Source organism: Thalia democratica, chromosome 4 (genome assembly GCF_965202585.1).
Source record: "Thalia democratica chromosome 4, ktThaDemo2.hap1.1, whole genome shotgun sequence".
Taxonomy (NCBI): Eukaryota; Metazoa; Chordata; class Thaliacea; order Salpida; family Salpidae; genus Thalia; species Thalia democratica.
In genome coordinates this window covers 52641341-52655628 of record NC_139168.1, presented here as the reverse complement: position 1 = coordinate 52655628, position 14288 = coordinate 52641341, and the positions used below count along the sequence as shown (strand labels likewise).

The 14288-nt window shown below is 24.7% G+C and overlaps 1 protein-coding gene across 1 annotated transcript; it reads left to right on the top strand.

Annotated features, from left to right (window-relative positions):
- The first annotated feature begins 3467 nt into the window (after positions 1 to 3467).
- On the top strand, positions 3468 to 13972 carry LOC145834767 (Golgi-associated plant pathogenesis-related protein 1-like). The gene is made up of 4 exons (XM_082942278.1): positions 3468 to 3574; positions 10301 to 10466; positions 13242 to 13411; positions 13537 to 13972. The coding sequence occupies exons 1-4, from the start codon at positions 3532 to 3534 to the stop codon at positions 13692 to 13694; spliced, it is 537 nt and encodes a 178-aa protein (XP_082798404.1). The 5' UTR covers positions 3468 to 3531; the 3' UTR covers positions 13695 to 13972.
- Positions 13973 to 14288: the final 316 nt, after the last annotated feature.

Below are 14288 nucleotides of genomic sequence, written 5' to 3'. Positions count from 1 at the left end.
ACTCATTAAAAAAATGTAATTGCGGGCTGCCTAATTTAAAAAATAGCATATAAGAATATTAAAAAACTCGAACAAAACTGTTATAAAATGATTTAGTATTATTGTGATCTAGGAAAAACTATTGTGAACTGAAAATCAAATTGAAAGCGTATTTCAAAATATAAATTATCAAAAAATTAAATTTATCTAGTTTGTACAAGTAGTTTTCAAGTTACTTAGCAGTTCGAAATTTGACTGGATCTGAACCGTAAGTTACCCATCTGAAAACTTAACTGAAACCAGGCATTCTAATAATCTCTCATATAACGAAATTCGGACATTTAGAAGTTAATACTAAGTAGCTTATTTAAGCCGCAAAAAATACTTAAATTATTTTATAAAAAGGAATATTCTAAAATTACTATTACAGAGATTAAAAAACTATAAAAGAATGAACAGTGAATTTTACACATAATAAAATAAATATTAAAACATAATTTCTGATCTAATTTGAGGAAGTTTGACCGACTGGTTTATTATATCACTTGAAAAGTGGTTTCATCAACAGCTTCAGTTAATGCAGTACAATTATTAATTTTTATGCTAAGATATATTATAAGCAAGTTAGTTGTAAAGTTAAAAATTCAATTTTAAACTTTTTAAACTATACGTTTCGTAGTAGAACACCATGAAATAGTATTTGACTTGGAATAACATTTAGGAATCTAAACCTTGATTCTAACAATTTATTTTTCTTAATTTAAATTCTAAAAAAATCATATGTTTTACAATTAATTCTGTGAACAGAAAGTAATCAAAAAAAAAAAAAAACTTTTTATTAGGTTAAAATTTTGTTTTGTAACTGTAGCAGTCTTTTTGATGGCTTATTTAATTCTACTTAAAAAAATTCTTTCTAGCTGTTAGCCTTATTTAACAAATTAAAATTATGAAAAAATAAAAGCTAGTTTTGAACTATTAAAATAAACAACACATTCTAATTGCTAATATATTTTGAAATAAGATAAAACAAAAAAAAAACAGTTGAATTAATAGTTTAAAATTACTTAAGATATATACTTTTTAACAATAATAAATCAAGTTAGAAAATAAAAATGAGTTTAAGAACCTTTTACATGAAAAACTTGAAGTCATTTCAAATAGAGACCTCAAATCTTTACTTTTTTTAAACCAAAAAAATCTTTTTTGAAATAAAAACTTAAATGGTTATTAAGTTTTTTTCTTAATTTATACAGATTAAACAAGTAATAACAAAAATCTGTCAAATAACTGTCTTTCAAACAAATGTTTTAATCACTATGCTCTAAAAAACTTTAAGTGTAATGTAAAACGACAAATATAAACTACAAAATTAACCAGGTCAAAATAAAACTACTAACAACTTTAAAACATAAACCATTTAATAAATACAGTAGAATTCCGCTTGATTTCGCACTTTGAACAAAATTAAAAAGTACAAACTTAAGAATTAATACTTTTTTTTTTTACAAAACGACAAACTTCAATATATTATATGCAATAATGTTATGAATAAGCATGAAATCCACTAAAACATAAAACAAACATTCATTGAAAAAATAGATCTATATAAGCTATCTAAAATTAAATTTTACTTTTTTTATTAATACTTATCTAGTAATAGACTTTATTTAAGTTAAATTTAAGAAAATATAAATTTGCACTTCTTTTTGGGTAAAAAGTGCGAACTCAAGAGTGAGTCTACCGTAATTTATGTTTATTAGGCATTATGCAAACTTGTTGTAGAATAAATAACTTGGTAAGTGTTATTATGAAAAGATTACTCAAATACAATACAACCAGGTTAAATAAAAAATATTTTCAAAGATCAGATAAAATAGAAAAAACTTTTATAAAACAGTGTCTGCTACTGAAGTCTAATATAATGTGAAGGATGAGGTTCATAAATGCTTGCATGTTTTTCTAATCTGACTCTCAATTAGTAAAATAAAGCCTCAAGTCACCTCCTTTAGAAATATCTAGATTAGATCTTTTGCTCAAGATGTTGATAATTGAACTAAAAGCTTTCTCAACAACATAGCTAGACGGAAAAGCTATAAACAATAATCAAAATTCCTCTCAATTAATTTGATACTTTTGCCTTAGTTTTTGTTAAGTCCAAAAGCTTTTATATCATTCTTTGGAAAAATTTACTTAAGTTCAAGTTCTGTTTATAAGTTTAAGAAGGTTTTCTGTAAGTCGTTTACATCAAAAAGATCTGCCTCGAAGTGATCTATGTTTTTATCTAAATAATAGTATTTTGGTGTCAAATCGAAATTTTACTACTTAATATGTTAAAATTGTTAAAAATTCCAGATTTTTAGCTGCCTAAATTGTCAAATTCCAGGTTTTTTTAGGTTTCTAGGTATATTGGCAACCCTGTTTAGTTTTATTTCTTAGTCTAACTTAGTGAATTATCAAAAACAAATTGAATATATCATGATGTGATAGTTAATAATAGATAACATAGATTTTTACAAACCATTTATGATCCCAAATAACATATATGTCAGGTTTTAAAATAGTGAGAGGGATTTCGATCGTCGATGATCTATGTAATTGTTATATAAGAAAACATATGAATGAAAATATGAAATTTACTTAAAAGTAGGAGTCATAAGGACTTCATTTTTTTTCTATATTTTACATAAACAAAATAAACTTTTTTGTTTAAGTTTTACCTCAGGGTCAAATATTTAAATAGCAAGCTAAAATTAGTTAAATATCAAGATATAAAATAAAAATTTTATGACAGCCCAAAATTTTAAAATCGCCCCCTTTTCGCCTCCTTACTATTTATCGCCCACCCTTTCGCCCCCTTACAAATAATCGCCCCCCGACTTACTAAAATCGCCCCCAGGGGGGCGATATCGCCCACTTTGGGAAACCCTGGTCTAGATTATGTGCAGAACTTAGGTTAAAAACAAATTTGATTCCATACTGTTAAATTTTCACAGTATTACTTAGTTCTATTAAAAAAAAAACGAGCATCCAAAAACTTATTTTAATACTGTCAAACAAAAAGTATCATTTTTACTCGGTATTTAATTTTAGATTATTTATTTAAAAAGTAGCTATATTATTAAATTTATTATATCTTATAAAAAACAAAAACTATTTTTAACAATATTTAGTATTTTACAACAACCTTTGTAGCACAAAAATGAAATTGTAATGTAATTTATTATTAAAAACACATGATGTACTAAAAAAAGACATAAGTTAAAGCAAACTTGATAAAGACATTCTAATTATTTACTATTCATTACTGAAAAAAATAGTTATTGTATGGCTTATATGTTAATGTCATAAATTAATTGTAAAAGTATCTATTCTTGATTTGCTCTAACACATACATGTTTGAAATTAATACAAAGTACAAAATTTCAAAAATAATTTGTGTTTACAATCGTAATAGTTAATAAGAAATATAGCTTACGACAGTTGCTAATAATAACCTTCTTCACTTTAGTTCATCTATATTATAAGTGTCATCAAATATCTTCAGATCAAATTATGGGACTATTTATTAGTAAAGAAAAAAAGTCTTCAGTAGAAGGTAAGAAAGTTTACACCTTTTAACCTATAAAAGCTTAAAAATATATTTCTACTTTAGTATAAATTAAATGTAGTTTCTTTCAAATTTGAACTATTTTTACTCTGATTATCCTAGTTAATACTATTTTCTAATGTTCTTTAACTTAGCCTTTTTTCAAAGACTTCAGTTTAAATAAGCGCTAATATAATTGATTTGCTCTTAAGGTGAATCTTATCAATGTATTAGTTTCCGAACTTTTTTAAACATCAGCTACTAACATTTATTCATATTTTTAATGGTAAAATAACATCAGTCTAAAACTCTACCCTTTGTAACGATACACTTTTACTGTGCAAAAGCGAGTGTGTTACATCACACGTAATTTACCTGCCCCATTAGTATAAAACTTTTAGCTTAAAAAAACAAAGACTATCTTTTAAACAAACAAAAACCCTCGGTGATAAGCTATTTGTAAAACACTCACAAGGCTAAAATCTTAACTAGAAAAACCACATAGTTTTGGAAATTCATGAAGCTCAAATGTTAAGCAAATGTTCACCGCGCTACAATAAAAAATAACACCTACAGTTCAAACATGTGATCACTGTCACCAGATTTTTTTACAAAGCACATTAACTAGTATTATAACAAATATATACATTAGTATTTAAGAACTAACTTAACAAGAATATATACAACTATTTTACTGTAATTACACTTATATAGATTTAAAAACTATAAAAAAAAGTTAAAGCTTTGGAATCTTACATAGCTAAGTTAATGTATAATCTAAAAAAAATAAAAATATTTTTTTTTTGAAATTCTGTAAAAAGAGCAAATAAAAACAAATTAAAAGACAGTAAATACACTTAATTTCATATCAACAAACCCACTCAAGTTAGTTTTTCTTATCAACAAACCAAAACTAGCTGAAATTATATTTGTATAAATATACACCAAACTAACAAAACATACACTAAAATAAACACATGACAAATACCAACTAAACATAATTAGGCGACATCCATATGCAAAACAAGTCACAGATTTGAAGCATTTACTCAGTATAACGGCTCAACAAGAACTCCATGTTGCTGTACCTAAACTTATTTTATTTAAAATTTTTAAGATTTTCTTGAACACTAGTCCACAACTTAGAATCTAAATGTCTGCAGGAATTTAGCTCAAGCCCTGTTCTAAGTCTTTTAACTCAAAGTTGTCATTTTTTAATGTCCGGTATTGTGTATATGAGCAATACTAACTAGAGTAAAGCAACTATGGTCAACCTCAAGTCCTTTCAAAGTTTTTAGCATCAACTTATAAACTCGTAATTTAAATACGTATAAAACTTCAGATAACTACTTTTCACAAATAAAGAACAGAATAGTTGAAGTCAGTGCGGGCACACGACAAAAATATTATAAGGTTCTATTTGCATACTAACAGATTGGCTTCAAATAACAACTAGCAGCACCACCAAGGCTGATACACAATATTGAATATTCGTATAAAACAAACTTTAATACACCATTTTCAAAGTACTCGTATCCAAATAATTTCCCAATTTTTACATTATAAAACAATTTTTCGAAAATTAAGATTTAAGGCACTTTAAATAAGTTGTTAAATTTAATTTGTCGTCTCGTACCACACCTAAATATTTAATGCTTTCACTCTGCTAAATCACAAAGCAATTTACCTTAACACTGAGTATATTATTTTTTGAAGTCCTATTAAACAGCAGTAAAAACTTTGTTTGTGAATAATAAATAAACAATCTATTTTTCACAGTCATTCATTAATTTTTCTCAACTTCGTATTCATAACAAATTGATAGCTTTAAAGTTTTGGTTTAAAACCGAAAGCTTAAAATTGAAATTTCAAGAACGACAATCTTTAAAATTTTTTATATTAGTGCTTTAGTTAGCATAGAAATAAACAAATATTTAAACTTAAGATATCTAGCTAAAATTTTTACTTGTTTTTATTTTTAGACTTCAAATAATTTAATAAATAGTTCACATAATCACTTTCTTCACGGATTTGGTTTGTTTGGTAATACCAATAGCTGTAACAAAACTACTATTTCTAGATTAATTTAGTTTTTTATTGTTATCAAAAGTATAATATAGAACACTCTAAGTAACTTAGAAATACTTCTCATGTCTTCCAAATTGTTCCTAAGTTATATGTTTTGCTTTCAATTTTGTTCGGTTAGTTTTATTTGTTTAAGGAATAAAAAAAGGTAACTATAGTTTAAAACTAAGCTTTCAAAAAAGTATCATATTTACTTAAATTAAACATAACATCATTTTACTATAGAATACTATTAAAATAGCCATAAATACTTCTTAGATTTTCGAGGTTTTGCGGAAGAACGTAATAGTTTAAGAATATTTATTGAACACAGAAAAATTTTAATTTACAAGTATAATTAACGAAAACATCGGCGAATTCTACATAATTTAAGCCTGGAATTTGTATGCTGTGAGACAAGCTGAAGTTAACATAAGGTTTAATCATACCAATTCAATCATCAGACCACAAGCTTTCGGTAGACTGAGACCACTTTCGTTATTATTAGAGCTCATCAGTCATAGCCGAAAAATCTGCAGTCATCAATCTACAAACGGCTTATCATGAAAAAACATGAAGCACCGTTTGCTGGTATGGATCAGTAACTTCAGCATTTTCTTTTGCCGTGCAACGTTTAATACATTGTCCACTAGGCAAGATAGCTAGTTGCTTTATGTTTTATCATGATAAGCCGTTTGTAGATTGATGACAGTAGGTTATTCGGTTGTGACTGACTGATGAGTTCTAAAAAGGACTAAACTGGTCTTATTCTACCGAAGGCTTGTGGCCTATTGATCGAATTGGTATGATCAAACGTTATGTTTACAAACATAAGAAATAAATAAACTGACGCTGATAAATATAGTCAATGGACTTAGTTAATTATTGAGCTACACACCTCTCATAGGATAGATAGAAAAGAATGACTATAGAAAATCAGTGTAGAGCAAGGTAGCCCAAATTAAGCAGTAGTATCATCTCTTTTGGGCAAAAATTATTAAAGTGTAACTAATTTCTTATTTTCCAACGAAACAATATCTATTTCTTACTATAGGAACTACTAGTCTAGAGACATCCCAAGTAAATATTGATAAAATGTTGTTAACATTTATACTTACAAAGGTTAGTTTTTTAATAGAGGTTTAAACTGAAGTTTACAGTTTGATAGAGCAATAGCTTAAATTTTTAAAGTAATTGATTTAAAATAAATTTCGAAACTTCCAATAGATTTTCTTTTAGGTAAAAATAAGTTCAGTAGACAATTAACTTATTATAACAATAAAACAACATAAAAATAATTTGTTTAAAATATAAGTTAAATTGTAAAAAGTTTTAGAACTATTCTATGATACATTTCAAGTTATATAACTTTCTTGTTTCACTTTTATTAAAAACAACCACTTAATATATTTTTTTTTAAATTGCTTTAAAAAAAGTGTATTTTTAAAAATTGGAACCGTTTTAAAAGAATTTAAACTATTAAATTAAAAAATATGGTAAAACGAAGCTGACTTATCATATTTTGATTTTGTTTCTGTGAAATTAAAGGTGGGGAAATAAGAACGTATACTTTTGTTATAAACACAGCAAACACTCCTAGTTTCAGGATATAAATAGTGAGTACGTGAATTTTTTGCATTTTAGTAGAATTAGTTTTAATCTTTAAAATGTTTTAACCTTTTCGCTATATTATAAAATCTTCTTTTTCAAAAATTTAATAGCTATTTCACTGAAAATTTTTAACATATATGTTTTTAAACACAAAAAGGCTAGTCTTATGAAAATATTAAACTTTTTTGAAACTTCTTATTCATAAAGTTTATAAATCTTATTTTCTCGAGTGGTAAAAACATCGGTAAATTGGTCGTAAAGCTATGTTAACATACATTTGTAGATGGTAATGATTTAACTATATATATTATAAACTATTTAATAACTAGAAAATTAAATTGACAGTTATTAAGAAAGTTTCTAAACACAAATTTAATTAAAAAGGTTATCTTAATATTCAAATTTATAAACAACTGGTATAAAAAAAAGTTCGTTTGTTTATAGACAATTTTTTTTTACTCAAAACTGCTCTAAAATGCTTTAATTGTTTTAGTTTTTACTTTTTATGTTATATCACTAGGATTTCATGATTAATTTGTCGAAAACTACTATAGATCAATTATTTGATTTGTAAATTTAGTTTGTAAATTATAATAATCTTAAACTTATTTTTTTAAAATTTAAGTTGTACTTTTGATAATTAAAATAATCGTCTATTGCTTCATAAACTTCTAAATAAACACTAAACAAAAGTCTAACAAAGCGTTAAATAACATAGTTTCCAAATTAGTAGTCAAAAATTAAACAAAAATAAAAACAATACAAACTTGTTTATTCTTTATGATGCTTGAAAATAAACAAACGTAAATAAAATAACTTATATAGTATGATAAGTACTATAAAACAAAGTTTCATGTGTCATGTTTTGTATTTTTGTTAAAACTAAGAGGTAATTTTTATTTTAAGCTTGTTAGTTTATATAAGTAATCATATATTGTTTTTATTCTCAAAAAATGTTTAAACTTTTTATAAAGGTCATAAAACTTATAAATTCCGTTTATATATTTATTATTCTGCTTTATATAAAAGACTTAAAAGCAAGCTTAGTATAAACATTCATTTGGACAAGTTAAAATTAGTTAAAGTTGTTAAGTGGTGTGTAGCGCGATGACTTAGGTATTTTGACCATACTGAGAGCTTAGATTTTCTTATTGTCATAAATAAATTACTTGTTTAAAGTTACTTTATTTATAAGAGATTTTATACGACTACATAGAATAAGTAATTGTGTTTCTAGTATTTAGGTATTTCAACAACTCGGTAGAGAAAAAGTTAAATTTAGTTTTTAAAAAACTTTGTATTATTTAGTGTAATTAATAAACGTAGTAAAGCTTGTTATGATAGTGCAATTAATGGATTAAAAAAATAAATTAATATCGAAAAATAAGTTTTCAACCGATATTATTGTTTTAATATTAAAAGAAATAGTAAAAGTGTTAAAATAGGTATAGAATTTTCTTCACACAAGTTTCCTTTTTTTTTAAATATCATAAAGTTAAATATATTTTACTATAAACCATTTATTTGAATTTACAAAAACAATTTAATTGTTAAACATATCATTTAATTACTTAAAAACAATAATAACAACAATTTTCACAGTATACTTGCATAATTTAAGTGACGCACGTTTCTCTCTGTTAAAAAATAACACAGATCCATAGGTTTCTGAAAAAAAAAGTTGAGCTAAAACAAAGGACGATGAATAAAATGAACATGTGAATTTAATAAATAGAAACCATAACTATTATAGACTAATAATTGATAAATATTATAATGTATGTTTATCATTCACGGTATTAATCCACAAACATTAATTAATAAGCAATAATAAATTAAACTAAATACAGTTACTAATAACTACCACTATTAAGTAATAGTAAATAAATAGTGATATCTTTACTACTACGATTAATATTGCCATTATAGTTGTTGTTATTATTACGACTTGTACTTAGTAAATACACATATTCATCTTTGTTATCTTCTATTCTTTTTTGCATTAGATACTTTATTCAGAACTCCTTATAATTGTGTTAATTGTTTAACACATAGAAACGTGTATCAATTTAATAACGCAAGTAATGTGCAAATTGTCGGTTCGATTATGGCTATAATGGTTCGATAATGGCTATTATTTATTCGAACAAACTTGTTTCGTTAGGATCTTTATTATCAAGCTATAAGCAAGTAATTTAATTACTAGATCTAACTATACTGAAATAATTAAAATTGGTGTTACTCTTTAGTTTGACGTATAAAGCTGTTAAAAAATTTCGCTGCTTAAATTACAAATATATAGTGTTATTGTAAAATGTAAGGTGAAAATATTGATTTTATTAAAGTTTTATAGGTGACAAACATAAAAAAAAATTCGATTCAAAAATCGTAATTTTTGTAATAAAGTTTATAAGGAAAAAAAAATATTAAGATACAATTAGCTTTAAAATTAGCTACTTGTATGCAAAATATAAGTTAAGTGCATACTTTGCAAACTCTACAGAAATAAATAGTATTTTCTTATAAAATATCGATTGTCTAAAACTAAATTATATCAGTAACTCCCAATTTTTTTTTTGAAATACTGTGCATAGCGTATCAGCTAATAAAATATTCTGAGTAAGCTGGATTATTAATCATGTATGTTGTATATACAAAAAAAATGTATTTTTATTTTCAAAGTGTTTATTTTGGTATAAAGTGTGTCGAATCTTTTAAGATCCTTCAGAGAAATTTAAGATCAAAAAAATACATATTAAGAACAAACGATAAACTTGTAAAACTTTTTTTTTTCCCAAAAATCTTAAAAATTTACTTTTATGCAATCTATTAAGTACAAGTGCATGTTTAAAAAGAATTAGGTTTAGATACTAAACTTAAAATTTTAATGACTTTCTTTAAAATATTTTAATTAAAATAACTTCTGTACTCAAAATTACAACACTAAACCCATCTTTTTCAATTAAAAATTAACATATTTCAAAACATACTTTACGACCAAAATTTATTTTAAAAATATTAAATAAGTATTAAAGTCTGACATTTCAGTATATGAAACAGAAAACTCTCCGGTAAACTTAATTCATCAACCAACTTCTAATGAAATAAAGCTACACTCATTAGAAGAATTTGCTCAAGAAAGTCTAAATGCTCATAATATTCTTAGGAGAAAACACGGAGCCGCTGACTTAAAGCTAAATGACAAGCTTACTACTGACGCAAAAAAGTAATTAGAAAAAAAAGTTCAATAACAAATTTTTAAAATCTAACTTTTAACATAAAAAACTAATTTATAAATTATACAAAAATTTCTAACATATTCATTTGGTACTATTTATTTGAATTTTACTTAATCATTTCATAAAATAACAATATTAATTCGCGTATATAGCATATTAAAAAAAGTATCAAAGTTTAAAAAACAACTAAAAAAAAAACAATCTTAGAAAATTTAAAACATCAAATAGTGAATCTAGTATACTGTTAGTTAGGATCCTTTCCTAGTAATTTAGCCTGGAAATCTAGATTTGATAGTTTTTTATGGATAAAAAATAGTTTTAAGTACAAAAGCTCGTTTTGTTGACTAGCTCTCATTATTTTAAACTGATTATATTTTGAAAAAAAGTTCATTAAATTTTGTTTGTTAACGTGCACATGTTGTTTGTCAGTATATTTGTGTTTTTAAGCGTGTTTAACAAGTTGCTTCTTTCTTCCTCCTTGCATATGTTTTTTTTTTTTTGAGATTTTAATTTATAAACAGTACTCGCGTTGTATAGCTTAGAGCATGTTTCTTTTATGACTAAGTACCTCGTTAGTTTATTGATGATAACAGCTGACTTGACATTGATACAGTAGTTTTTAATTTCCTTTTACATTACGGTTGATTTTATATGAAATTTTTCATATTTTTTTTAAAACTTTGGTTAATTTCTACTTTTCTTCATAAATTCTTCAAATATCATAACAGCTTCTAATTTTGGGTATACATTATTTTCAAGTTTCCCTTTTAAGTGTTTTAGTATAAGATCTAAAAACTTTAGGTGCTAGAGCAATTCTAATTGTAAACATACTGCTGTTTGTTGTTATTAATGCATTGATGCAGTAGTTTAGTTCTTACTTTTAAAACTTTTACTTTAAGAGAAAGAAAACATCCAAGTTTTTGTTTATCTACTTTGTTTTTCTTATATGCTCAATTTTGGTTTAGTTTTGTTTTAGTTAATTTTATTTAACAATACTTCCATTTATTCATCAACTCTTTTCAGAATTATTTTAACAACTGATGATCTCTTATAATTTGATATAAGAGTAAAACATTGTTTTGTTTGTAATAAGCTGTGAGAATAAAAGATAATTCATATCCTTAAAGATATTTAAGTTGAGAACTTTAATATTGTTTAATTTAAAGCAAAATACAATATCTGCTGTATACTTTAAATTTAATTTTTATGTAATCAAGAAAGTATGATATTTTTACAGAAGATATATTTTGGTGACATATTCACAGTTTTAGATTTTAAATTAAATGAAAAAAATTCCTCAATAAAATTAATAACTGACAGCCCAATAGTAGTCAATCGGTGTTTTTAATCTACAGTTAAGCTTAGATTCAAACTTAATTCAAAGTAAATAAAACATGACATAAAAAAAATTTCTAGGTCATTGTACAAACGATTACATTTTAATTGCTTTCTCTTAACTTAAAAGAGCTTATGAAATAATCTTGTTTAGTTACATTTAAATTCAAAAACAATTATCTATTTATTAACAAACAGTGTAAGATAAAAAAATCAATTTTAGTTATATCGCTTAAAATTAATAATAAATTATGATATCTCAACCTCTTATTAAACTTAAAATATTTATAGTAAAACATACAGCATTAATTTTAATCGCAACAAAGTCTATAAATCTGTAGTTAAATCTTGAAAAATCCTATAAGTTTAATTTTAATTTAGTTTATAATCAAAGCAATAATAAATCAAGTAATAAATACCTCAAAACATTAAAGCTTCACTTTTTAATATTTTATGAAATAGGTAAGTATTAAAGTAAACACATTTTAATCTGAAGTTTTACAAATATAAAGTTCTAAAAATTAATAGCTGTTTAACTATTTAAATTTAAAGTGACCTTAAATTATGTTTTAAATAAAAAAAGTGTTAACTTGTTTAGTTTTATATAGTATATCTTTGTTAGTGTTAGTTTGTTAGTATCTATACAAAAAAGGACAAGACACATTTTATATTATAAAATTTGTTGTATAGATCTTCCGCCTAAAACTTTTCAACACAATATTTTAACAAAAACAAACTACTTTAAAAAAAGTTTATCATGAGCAAAATAAAAAAAAAATAGTTGTAAGATTGTTGTTTTAAGTTTTAACCTCTATAAATTTTTAACTGTTTTGCTCAAATATCTTATTGTTTCAGTCCGTCTGCAATTCTTTGAAAAATTGTTGTGATGTCTTTCGAATATCGGAACTACTCTGATCTACATAGAAAGTTTAATCACATTTGAGTTAATTTTTTCGAGAAATTGTTTTTGTTGAAGCGAATGTCATGAATAAATATACTTGCTCTGTAGATAAGAATGTTGCTCATAATATAATTCTAGGTTAGGTAGTAAATACTATATAATGATCAAAGGGTTATACATGAAAAAATGTTAGAAAAAAGTTTTTAAATTTCAACTAAAGGGTTAGGCTTTAGATTTAGGTTTGTTTCAAAAGTTTGATGTCAGGATTAAAATTAGAAGTATTGAGTTCATTTCACGGTCATCAGAACAAAAGCGACGAAACATGCAAGTTTGAAGCTTAAACCTCACCTTTAAGAAATATTATGCTTTTATTTTACATCTAGTAGCATAATAAAAATTCGTTTAATTTCGTTTAATAATAAAAATTTGTTTGTTTTTAATTCATTTAAAGTTATGTAACATATCAATATTCATGTCTTTTAAATTTTTTATCATTTAAAAAGAAGTGAGAAATTGTTTGAAACAGATGGTCAGACTATTTAGCACAAAAGCAAGGACTAGAGCATACAACAGAAAACGTAGGAGAAAACTTAGCATGGAGCTCTACGTATATGTCACCGCAGCAGGCAACTGAGAACTGGTACAATGAAATTACAGACTACAATTTTAACAAACACGGGTTTAAAAGTAATACAGGTATCAAATTTCTAACATAACTTTTTTTTTTCTAAGTTATACCTTTACAAAAAAAAATATTGTCATACCTAGTGTCTATTTTTTACATAATACTGCTAGCATTAAAAATAAATGTAAATTTTCAGGCCATTTTACTCAAGTTGTGTGGAAATCTACCTTTGAAATGGGAGTAGCATTATCTCAAGACTCTAAAGGTTGCTCGTATGTAGTTGCTAGGTACAACCCACCTGGCAATATTAACATGCCTGGTTATTTTGAAAAAAATGTCGGTAACTTGCAATAATATAATAGCTAATTAAAGTTCTTTCTATTCAAAATATTTGTTGAAAAGTTTAAATGCTAAGTGAAGCCAATTTATTTAACTCAAAAAATATTTTATTTACAAGGTTGCGTATCTTGCTGAAAATTTACAAGCTGTAAGGTAAGCAGTACGTGCTTTAAATAAGTAAATATTAAGTTTAAAAATTATATAACTTTCTTAAAACAATGCTTTTTTTCTCTATTTTATTTCAGTTTGTGTTTTATAAAGCAAAAATTATACTAATAAAGCAAAACATCATTTCCTACAGTATTTGTTATCAGGTAGTCTTAAACATATACCTACTTTTAATTTTACATATTTCTAAAACAATTAAACTTAATAATCCTATCTAATAAGTTTTAGTAAGAAAAATACTTATATAAAAAATTTTTATTAGTAATAAAAAAAACTTTACCAAAAAATCTCTAATCTATTGATACAATTATTATTATGGTTTATTGAACGAAAAAAAAATGCTCAATATATTTGGTCCTAGGACCTGGTGCACGAAGAGCTTTTGGTTATCGAGTCGTACACCACTTGGATACCTTTTAACGTCTTTTCCAGGACTAAGAG